At 30.4% G+C, this 12771-nt stretch overlaps 1 protein-coding gene across 1 annotated transcript in view; it reads right to left on the reverse strand.

Moving 5' to 3' along the window:
- Positions 1–354: 354 nt before the first annotated feature.
- The window catches only part of LOC134705443 (uncharacterized), a 58739-nt gene continuing 46322 nt past the window's right edge, over positions 355–12771 (reverse strand). The window contains exons 23-31 of the mRNA XM_063564172.1: positions 11569–11719; positions 10708–10783; positions 10368–10434; positions 9712–9797; positions 8389–8515; positions 7798–7839; positions 7127–7189; positions 6129–6159; positions 355–5187 (exon numbers count right to left, since the gene is read on the reverse strand). Of these exons, the coding sequence (XP_063420242.1) occupies positions 4607–5187; positions 6129–6159; positions 7127–7189; positions 7798–7839; positions 8389–8515; positions 9712–9797; positions 10368–10434; positions 10708–10783; positions 11569–11719 (1224 nt within the window). The 3' untranslated portion in view covers positions 355–4606. The remainder of the gene's footprint in view (positions 5188–6128; positions 6160–7126; positions 7190–7797; positions 7840–8388; positions 8516–9711; positions 9798–10367; positions 10435–10707; positions 10784–11568; positions 11720–12771) is intronic.

The following is a 12771-nucleotide window of genomic DNA, read 5'->3' on the forward strand; positions in this document are numbered from 1 at the left end:
GTTAATGACTATGCTTAATCACAACGTGATAGTCCACAGTAATACATGTCACCATACCTAGTCTCGTCATTATGACCGCGAGGCGACTAGATCATTCTCTTTCTGCAAATATAAGATGGCTTTCATGTTTTAAGCGGAGAAACCGCAAATGCTAATTTTCAACTCCGTGACTTGATCAGCTAGGGGTTCGTACATTGTGTCACACATTACTAAACTGTGTTCAACACCATATACCACTCGTCCAACAAGGTTATACACAAGTATAGCTTCCGTTAGAGCATGAAATAACGCCTAAAACAAATTAGGTTTGTTGCTGAACAGGAATATATATATGAACAAAAATAAACACCAAAATAAATAATGAAAGTAGTTTAATGGTAATAAAATTTGTAATGGTGACAAGAAACAAAAAGTAACAATAGTAAAATATAATTTAATATGATGACATTTCTTCATTGTACATACTGTACAGTGTCGGAATGATGGTTTTTCTAATGGTAACTATTATAAAGGAGGAATGGTAATAAAAACACATGATTATTGATACATTTTGAAGTCAGAGCTTTAAAGGTATTTTATCTATTACGTGTAAAACTATTAGAACGCTCCATTTCGTCTCATACATTGAGTTTTTATTAATCATTGTGTTTTACAAATGAATCCTATTTGAAACTTGATGCCTCGGGCACATCCTGAGGTGAATAAGGAACTACTGTAAACTATTCAACATCATCTTACTATTTTGTTCCACATTCCCGTGAAATGACTCAAACGGTATGAAGAAATACTATCAAGGTATTGTTTATATGAACCAATTCGTTTCGTGAATAAAATTTTGCCAAATATTTAAGACTTCTACTTTTTTGTAGATAACCAAAAAAAAGTAAGATAATTTAAACGCAACAGTTACATTTTATCTAAATAAGAGAAAAAATTAAAATTACCGTATAAAAAATGTATGTAAGAGAATAGATTCAATAAATTATGGTGCAAATATTTAAAAAAAAAACTCCCTTTTTTAAAAATATGTTTTCTACAAAAATCCGACCAATAAAGTTTAAGCTCCCTTTTATGTGCAAAATCATTATCATCATTATTCGACAACATCTGATACAAAAATTCATATCTGATCAAAACCGGTTTTTCCAGCTAAAATATAAACTCACTTGTCGTTATGTTACATTAAAGATACATGTGTCTACTACAATGCATATCAACATACATATAGCAATAGTAACGATACAATTAATAGATATTTACTTAGATAAAAAAAGAATTGTTAATATAACAATATACGATTCGACATCTTATAGAAACCAAAGGTATTCAAAATAATCATCATTATGATTATCTAAAGAGCACTTAATTTGCTGAATTTTATTCAGTGCATAGTAAAATTATCTCGTTCATGAAAAAAACAGTATACAATTTACAACACTATTACATGTTTGTAGCTCATTGAAAATCCCATCAGAGATATGAGTCTGATAATTCAAAAAGTAAAAATGTTTCAACAGTATGTTTTTTTTTTAAGTCGATCGTATCAAGTAAGTTTTTTTCTCATCATACTATATAACAGGCGAAACCTTCGAGGACAGAATGAATAAGTTGTGATTACAATATGATAAAAAGGCTCAACAAAATCATGACAAAATCAAAGACAAAGGAACAGTGTTTGCATTTGCATCCCTTTCTCAATGTCTCACGTGCACTGTGTGGTCTTAAACACAGAAAAAACCGGTTCACACTTCACTGAAAGTTTAAGAACGTTCATATCACCGGTTTGAACGGAATTCTTACCTTGTTTTATCATGGAAAAGGCACGTAAATATTTTAAATAAACTACATTTTTTTTGTACAAAAAGTGCAACACATACACCGGATTTCTATTTCATCAGATCATAAAATTACCACAAACGTAGATTATAAAGGCCATTGTATTGAGCAAACAGATTTTATACTTCAAAATATACGACTGACCATAAGCAGAAAATCGGTTGGACATTTTATCATTCAAAGTGTCTGTAACGAAAGAAATAAATCAATCAGAAATAAAGATTCTTAGAATAACTTTTGAACTCTATTCTGTAAATCTCGTTTTGTCACAATTATGGATAATATACTCGTAATTTTCTATAGATGGATTTCGTGAAAATAGTAAACATTTGACTAGTTAAAATTATTGCATCGAACAATTTTTGAAAATGGAATGCAGTAATGATTGTCTTATTAAATTTGATTACAATTTTTACAACAAAAACTAGCAACAAATAATACATATACGATACTAAATGTAATACAAAATAAATATGTCACTTTTTAATGAAACATGCTCGTATGAAAAAAAACAACAGTTGGAATGCTTAAAAATCATGCCTTAGTCTTCAACGAATTTATAAATAAAAAAGCTAAAACAGGTTTCGACTCAATGCTTCTTAGTATGTTCAGCATACCTTTCGGGTATACTACACGACCAATAAGATCTTGTTTAATATACATTACACTTCACTTTATCAGTTAGTCTAACATGTATATTGTAATGAAGGCACACAACCGATCCAATTATACTACGTCTATATCTAACGGTTAAAATATTATTCTGAATTTTGCACTATTAGTTTGAAATAATTATCCTACCATCAAATTACCTCACATACTACCAGATATCATCAAATACTATCAGATACAATCACATACTATCAGATACCATCACATACTATCAGATATCATCACATATTATCAGATATCATCACATACTATCAGATATCATCACATACTATCAGATATCATCACATACAACCAGATACAATCACATACTATCAGTTATTATCACTTACTGTCAAATATCGTCACATACAATAAGATACAATCACATACTATCATACATCATCACATACTATCAGATATTATCACTTACTATCCAATATCATCACATACAACCAGATACTATCACATACTATCAGATATTATCATATACTTAGATTAAATAACATGTGATTTTTACCGTATGATAATAGCATTAAATTAAAGTATTTTCCATATTTTTCGAATTGGTGCTTAGCGGGCTGATATGAAAAGTTTATCACATGCTTCGATTGTTATTACATGCCTTTCCGTAACGTTATCACATGGCATTCCGGTGATACTCGGCAAATTCCGGAAAATAAACCCCAATGCTACGTTTTCAGTAAAAAAAACATTACAAAGTAGTGTACAAAACAATTATTTGAATACTGGAAAGTATATTGTGTAAAATAATTAAATTAAAAAAAAAAATTAAGAAATATTTAATAAATGCATTTTTTAAAAGTTTTTCTGAAACATAATTTAAAAAGTTACTTTAAAAAAGATGACTTTTCAAAACAATGTTCATTATGGATATTGTTGAATTATTTTCTTTGTCGATTCGTCCATATAAAAATGTGGTTTTTTTTCTCTGTTGAGGCATATGATAGAAAGATTTCATATTGAATGTATCAAATCATTTTTGGTCCGACGTCAGTGATCTTTTTACTCTTTCAACTTCTTTTCGGGAACCAAGTAAAAGGATCAATATATGAATCTGTTATTGTCGCTACTGTTGAAGTATATGATAAAAAGATCATAACATGTCATTTTTCATATGGCATGTGTTATCAGCCCTTGGTCAATATCAGCCCTCGAGCCATGCGGATATTGGGCTGATATTGAACCTAGGGCTGATAATACATGCGATATGAGAAATGCCATGAAATAATCTGATATTATCACTTACTGTCAAATATCGTCACATATAATAAGATACTATCACATACTATCAGATATCATCATATACAATCAGATATTATCACTTACTATCAAATATCATCACACAACCAGATACTATCACATACTATCAGATATCATCGCATTCTATCAGATATTATCAAATACTATCAAATTTCATTACATACTAGAAGTTATCATCACATACAACCAGATATCATCACATACTATAAATATCATCACATACAACCAGATACTATCACATACTATCAGATATCCTCGCATTTTATCAGATATCATCAAATACTATCAAATTGTATCACATACTAGAAGATATCATCACATACAACCAGATATCATCACATACTAAATATATCATCACATACTATCAGATATAAAAACATACTACCCGATGTCATCACATATTACCAGACATCATAACATACTATCAGATATTATCACATACTATCTAATATCATCACATTCTATCAGATATTATTATTTCCTTCAGATATCCGTTCAGGCAATCAGATATCATCACATACTTTCAAATATCATCATATACTATCATATATCTTCACATACTATCAGATACCCGTTCATGCAATCCTATATCATCACATACATGTACACTCAGATGCTAAAAGATACCATCATATTACATACCATTCTATTCTAAAATACATTTCCTCGCACACTTTTAGATATCATCTTATTGCATCCCATACTAACATATAGCATCACATTACCTCAAAATACATTATATTACATACTATCAGCTTATATTACATTCAACCATGTGTCATCATATAACATCACATAATATTAGATTACGTCATTAATCATAAAATATCAATATACATCACATACTATCAGATTCATTTTCTTCGCTTTTATCATCTGGTTTATTTTCTTGAATTAACAAAGTTGTAGACTCACCAGATTCCGAAATAACTTTATTCGCTTTAGGGTCTATGTAATAACTATATTTTGGACGAACAATTCCATTAGATGGTGTCGATGATTGAATAAATATATCTTTACAAGCGCGACGTTGCATAAGTTCTGGAAAAGGTTCCAAACTTTCTGTCATAATGGATCCATTTTGTAAAATAGGCGAATGGACATCTGCTACTGTAATGGCTATTTTACTAAACGATGACCTTTGACTAAATTGTTCAATGTCGCTATTTAAAAACCTTTCTGTTTCAGACCCAAAGATCCCACTATCAGCAGCACCATTGTCTTGTGGCAAACTTCTGTTGGAACGTCTGTCTTGATTATAAGCTACTAAATTTACCCCAGTCTGAGAACTACCTAAAAGGTCTGAAAGCTGTCTTTTGCGTTCATGGGTAAACTTCATACGATTAACTTGATCATAATGCTTATTCGCACCATGTCTCTCAGGTATGAATTGTTCTGGGAGCTCGGGTTTCATATAACCTACAATTAAGATAAAAAAAAAACGTCTAAAAATAGCAACACTCAGAAACATTCAATCTGTTTAAGCGTGGACCAGTTTGTGAAAATAAACTGATACAGTTACGGAATTAAAATTATATAAATGTCTAAGAATATAACGCAAACACGCTAATTAATACATTTAAAAGTTCTATTAGATTTTAAATAGAAATACGCAATATTTTGCTAAATATATTAGCTTCATCAGGTGTGTGCATCTCCCAAGGTGAAATCGGATGCTTGACAAAAAACTATTTTCGTAGCTTAATCTACACAAGGCTTGGGGAAAATTGTAACATATTTATTGATGTTGCGTAACATATGTTTGTAGCTACAACTACACAAAGTTGAAAATAAAATTTAGAACATTTATTGATGTTCGATAAATTGTATGAATTTCTATAAATTAATTTGTATTCAGAATTATGGTTTTGATTTGTTTTTAAATCTTTTTTCGTCTCTTTCTATTTATATAAATTAATTAGATTGATTTCAAAATTATGGTTTTGATTTGTTTTTAAATCTTTTTTGTCTCTCTATTTTTGAAATCATACAAATCTAAGTGATGTAACTGAAGAATTATATCATCTCATTAATTTAATAATTATAATTGGCAGGAGATAACATACTGCTGTCGTTGTAAAGAAAACTCCATTTATTTATTTGGACCATAGTAAAACTATCAAGCATATTGAAGTTCATAATATTATAAACTAAACTGTATAAGAAATTGCTCAAATTACAGGCTACACGGAAGAACGAAAACGTACAATGGCACAGGCGAAGATACCAAAAGTCTATCTTTAATATTGCATGGTTTAATACAAATAAAAAGTACAACATGTACATCTTTTCGAAAAATAGTAAATCTAACATATTTTCTATATCTTTACGTTATATTGTACTCTCGAATTATAAATTACCTTTAAATGAGCTGCTGCTTTGGTTTCGATTCTGAAAATCAAAATAAAAACACTTCTGAATTTAATCTGAATACACTTATATATCTTCAATGCTCGAGTATGTTTCTTGAGTCTGTTATATAAACTATTTGTTTTCCCTTCCTCTGTTTATGCACATGGCTGACATATTGAACTGCACTCATATTGAGAGTTCGGTTCCTTTTCATTGCTGTTACTTTTGAGATGAAAAACAGTAATAAAGTGTTATCTCTAAGATTTAGGTTGGTTCAAAAGTGTGAAGTGATTCCATTTCATGAAATAATGTATGCTTTCTATTAAAAAGTTACTTCTTAAATCCGATTCTTTAATTGCATCGTTATTTCTAACACATATATTTTCCCGTCATTTCGTGAACACGCCATCACGAGTTGGTTGACCGTTATGGAATAACCGTTTCACAAATGATATCGGATATGTTCCTTACGTCGTAACTACAATCCCCTTCCCTTTCATGAATTTGACCTACCGAATTAGACTATTTACCGGATTTGTAATCACATAAGCAACACGACGGGTGCCGCATGTGGAGCAGGATCTGCTTACCCTTCCGGAGCACCTGAGATCACCCCTAGTTTTTGGTGGGGTTCGTGTTGTTTATTCTTTAGTTTTCTATGTTGTGTCATGTGTCCTATTGTTTTTCTGTTTGTCTTTTTCATTTTTAGCCATGGCGTTGTCAGTTTGTTTTAGATTTACGAGTTTGACTGTCCCTTAGGTATCTTTCGTCCCTCTTTTACATTTTGTACACTTTTTCTTTTATAAAAATAAGTATCAGAAAAGAAATTTTCCAAGTCATATTCAATATCTCACACTCAATTGATTTTTAACCCTACTATCATGATAATCTAACATATGAATAAAAATTGTTGCGAAACTGTAATTTCCTCCCATTTAACCAGACAGTGTCTCCCGCCTTTTGTTTTATAGATCAATATCAAATATCAGTCACACACGATACCTACCATTTGTTGCATTGGTGGTTTATCTTTAAACGGTGACAGTCTTCTCCAAAGAATTGTCATTATCTGAAGATAGATTAATATATTCGTTATTCAACTATATATTGTGATACCTTCCTTCTACATTTTTGCAATAGATTACTTTAATAAAAAAAATACTTTTGACAAGAAATAGCAAGAAAACTGGAAAAACCTATGCAAAGAATTATGACCACAGAAACAAGGACACACGCCTTCAATGATATAATACTTCTGTAGCACCTGATATCACATCAGTTTTTGGTGGGTTCGTGAAACTAAGTCTTTAGTTTTCTATGTTGTGTCTTGTGTACTATTATTTGTCTGTTTGTTTTATTTTTGGCCATGGCGTTGTCAGTTTATATTTGATCTACCAGTTCGACTGTTCCTCTTTTGCAACTAATAAGTATTTGCTGTCTTATCAGTGCGATTATTTATAAAATAATACGTTATGAATTAAAGGACTATATAAATCAAGTTACTGGTTCCTTATGATTTATAATAAAATTCACAAATAGTTATACATCAGGAACGAATAAACTGACAATGAGCTGTTAACACCGTTTCATAGTTCGAGTAGATATTTACCCTAGTTAAATATCGAAACGATTGTATGATTAATATATAATAACTTATTATGGATAGCAGTACAGTACCTCCTTATCAATAACGCATCGTGATATGAAAACAACCACCACCTACAAAGAAATTGAGAAAAAAATGTTTTAAGAAACAACTCACTTAATTGTTTAATGTAATATAAATATTTTCTATTAACATTTTACGTATACTTCCAATTCGGTCTTATATTGAATTAGTGATGTAAATAAAGTGATCTCAAAAACATTATTTTCAATATATAAACGTAGACAATGCGCCATTGACACAATTTAACTGATAACATGCTGGATTGAACAAGCATTTACCGAGAATTAACATGTTACAGCTCCACATATTGTTTAATTATTTCGAGATCGTTCAATAATGAATTTGCTAAAACAAAATGGACGAGTATAATCTTTGTGACATTGGAATATTGATTTCAGAAGTAATTTCAATTTTTGAATCAGAGTTGAGACGAAATATGATGTATTGTTCAATTTTGTTTTTTAGAAGCAGATTAATTTTCCTCCTAAACTTAAATTCTAGAGTGAGCATAATTTATGTGCACAAAATAGTAACCATTCAAAATAATACATACCAAACCACAACCTAAACTAAGTAATGAGATCCTAAGAAATACTTACCAATAAGATGACGAGAACTGAATATGAGATTACGTATCCCTCATGGTTACCTCTACCTATACCAGTACTCAGGTAACTCACAACATTTAGTAAAAGTAAAATGGAAATGGATTTCAGGCAAGTAACACTGAAATTCAGAAAAGATCAAATTGAAAAAGTGGTATATACATGTATGCGCTACATGTAATGTATCAACAATCGAAAAAAGAGAGAAGTTTATCTCTGATTACAGAAATGAAGGAACCATAAATTCACTACAAATCAATGTATCAGTGCTTTTTTTAATGTTTCTTTAACAAAAAGCACTAGTTCTCCGCTCTCTCACTTAGTAACTATTTGATAAAGATTTAATGTACTCATGATCACAGAAAGATAAAAACAAAAACAAAAACAAACAACCCCGAAAAACGATCAAAACGGATTCGTAAAAAATGAAACATTCATTTACAATCATTGATATTTTGTAACAATGTAGACTATAAGAGACGTGTTCCGACACACGATGCTACCATTAGTCACCATTATTTTGAGATTGGCTCAACCATATTGTTCGACATAAAAGTATTTGAAACTACAAATTGTTTGATTTAGGTTGCGAAAAGGAATATATAAAGCGATTCAAATAGCAAATACATCAAGGTGAATAGACTATCGTTCAAATACATATTTGTCAACTTCTGTAAATTGACATTTCTACGAACAGTCAGTATTTCAATTGGTACTGAATGTATTCCCCACAGTGTGTTTCTGTTCATTTTAAGCAGAATTGACAAAAGATCTGCTAAGGTCAAAGCGAAATAACATTACGTCATCATTTTTGCTCCTTTAAAATGATGCAGCTGATTAGAATCTACATGTATGTATAACATGTCGATTTCAGTCGCCACAAGAAAGAAACGCTTTTCCAATGTCCATGTAGGTTTTGTAAATTATTAATATATTTGGAAACTAATGTCCTGACTCTCTCAGACAGAGTTGCTCTTCGATTGATGACGTTAATATTTTGTGTTACTTTCGGTTATATCGCTTATTACGCGTTCGATACTTTGACATTGATCGTTACTAGTGAAGATGAATCTTGAAAAGCGCTTCAGACGCGTTGTCTTTATGAAGCGTTTTTTCTTCATTACTGAGTCTCTCATTTCTTTTTCACATTGGTAAACTGCTGCGGTCTCTTAATTAATATGAAATTATGAATAAAACATGAAGAAAGATATTTCAAAAACACTTTTTGTTGAATTATTCATTTAATCAAGTTTTCATCATAAATCTTTCTTTACGTATTTCAAATTGTTTTGAAAGTATGATCTAAAATGTTCTTACCAGAATGTTCGCTTTGATGTATATCTGGCTTCATCTTGGTGTCGTATGCATGAGTGCAAGGCAAATATAAGCATGAATAAAATGGCCTAAAATGAAGATAAGCACCACTGTTACATCAGATTGCAATTATTATAAACTGAACGAATTGAAAATAATCGTTAGCGCCAAGAATATCATAGATTGTGATTTTTTGTAACCACCTTATTTCTTAATCATTCTTTTTTAATATACCCGATTGAAAAAGAATGTACTTTTAACGATAAAACATCACAATTCGGTATTAAAACAAATCACATTACTTATGATAAAACAGCTCAACGAGTATCAAGTTTTCAAATATTGTAAGTGTTGGTAAAACACACTTACAGTGAACACTACAAATACTGACGTAATCAAAATTTATAAACATACAGAACGAATGAAAAACAACTGACATATTCTTCATTTAGAACATGAAATTTCCGAAGAGAATGGTGGGTTGAGCCTAATTTTATAGCAAGCATAATCTCTCACTTGTATGACAATTGTTCATATATAGTTCTGTGATATTGAAATAAAAGGTAAATGCATTATTTGCTTTTTGACGATTAGTTTGGTTATACATTATGTATATCATATGACAGGCCTTACACCTACGCCAAGAATAATTTACTTACAATATCTAAGGCTACAATAGGAATGATGAATCCATAAAAATGCCACTGGTCACCTTCAATCCAGCATCTATTGAAAATATTAATTACAGTACATGTATAGAATAAAAGCAACATCAGTTTACGATACACCTTGAATTTTCTGTCTATGAATTTCTATCAATATATATCTCTTTTTGACACTTATTCTTTAAGATAGTATAAAAAAATGTACGATTTAAAACGTAAAAAATATAAATTTTTAAAACTCTTTTTTTTTCCCAATCTAACTACCTTTAAAAGTATTATTACAGATAAATCTTGCCTTAGGAAATGCATTTTACATAATTATATGTAATCTTACACAAGTAAGCTGCTATCATTTGCTGGAAATAATTTTGATGCAACACCAAAGAAAACTGCTAGAACCACTGGTATCACTAAAGAAAATACAAAAAATGTACATTAGTTTAATATGAACCATGATTACAAATCCTAAATGTAGGATTGATCTCTGTCTTTGAAAATTTCAGATGCTTGTAAAAATTTAATGGAAATTTTTCCAAAGATGGAAAAATCTATTAAAGCGTGTTTCCTTGGCACTTTGTAAGGTTTTTCGCTGTACCTGTACTGTTTTATGTTATAAACGGATACCCTATATCCTTTGTTATACAATTCCTTAGTGTTCCTTAGTGTTCGATCTTTGGTTAACCCAATGATCATAAATGTACCCCATTTGTTTAACGGACTTTACCCAATTTTGGTAAGTCTCTATCTGATTTTGAAAATGATGATAGTTGACGCCTGTGCATTACCATACATTTTCCCTTTTTTATTTTGTTTTAGAAAAATTTAGCCGACAATATTTTCTCCTTTTTATTAGTGTATCTGTGTAATTCGATTTAGTTTTGTTTGTTCTTTTTATTCTTGTCAACTTTTGCATTTTTGCTTTGTCTTTTACTCATGAAAGCTTAATATATATTTTTTTTAATATTTTTCATATAAATAATTTATCTAAAAAGAAGATGTGAGAGAATCCAAAGGGACATTAAAAACATGATTTGAAAATAAAATGACTACGCCATGGCTAAAAAAGAAAAACAAACTACCAACTGAACACAAAACGAAACATAAAGTGTAGCTGATACGTTGATATTATATTATTTTCCATTGTTGTCTATAACCAGAATGTATATGAAAAACTACATATAAAAAATTAACTCACCCCAACCAATTAATAAATATTTATACCACTGCCTGCCTATCTGCTGCTTCCTTGCAGTGGAAATATAGATTTGCATAGATTCAGCAAACAAACATGAAAATGCTGCCAGGAAACAGAAGTAAACAACTATTCTGCCTACAGAACACAATGCCTAAAACACAAATAAAAACTCCTTTTTATGAACCAAGTTTTTTTCTCAATAAACTGATATGGTATTGTGTAAACCTCTTTGTGTAAACACGAAAAAGCAATTTTGTGATGAAATAAATTCATAATTGTTTTCTTATTTGTAATTTTATAAATATTCAATACGAAAATACATTAATATGCTTTACTAACATCCAATAGTTTTGAGAATTGGTTGCTTTTTCTAATTTGCAATCAAATAGCATCTTTTAATTTAATATTGATTAACCTGTAATTAACTTCAAACTAATGAATTTCATCGCGAAGTCAACAAGAATTTTGTTAAAATCGTCTTGTATAATTTTGTTTATGAAAGCAGCTATTTATCATTGGTAGAATGTATACATTAATTTGATTTCTTAAATATTCTTATTATTTCACGAAATAGCTAATGTAACTAAACATTAATGCAATTAATGTTAATTTCGATTCAGTTAACGTCATGCTGTTTCAGCTACTTCATCATTCATTTCCTGTACTCAGTCAGAAATAAGGCAGTTGTTGTCCATTCATTTGGTGTTTTTGTGGTTTTGATTTTGCCGTTTGATTAGGGATTTCCCGTTTTGAATTTTCCTCGGAGTTTTTTTTTGTGATTAAACTCTTCACGAATTGTGGGAAATCAGTTAAAACTTTTTTATATGTGAAAAAAACAATAAGAAAACAAGAATGTGTCCATAGTACACGAATGCCCCACTGGCACTATCATTTTCTGTGTTTGGTGGACCATGAAATTGGGGTAAAAACTCTTATTTGGCATTCAAATTAAATATCATATCACAGGGAACATGTATACTTAGTTGGACTTCAACTTCATCAAAAACTACCTGGACCAAAAACTTTAACCTGACGCAGGACGAACGGACGAAAGGGCAGTTGAATGGAGGGACAGTCGGACGGAAGAACGGACGAACGAACGAACGTACGCACAGACCAAAAAACATAATGCCACTCTACTATCGTAGGTGGGGCATACAATTGTTAGTTCTATGTGCTTGTATTTACTTGGAACATTCAAAG

Source organism: Mytilus trossulus, chromosome 1 (assembly GCF_036588685.1).
Source record: "Mytilus trossulus isolate FHL-02 chromosome 1, PNRI_Mtr1.1.1.hap1, whole genome shotgun sequence".
In the NCBI taxonomy this organism is placed as follows: Eukaryota; Metazoa; Mollusca; class Bivalvia; order Mytilida; family Mytilidae; genus Mytilus; species Mytilus trossulus.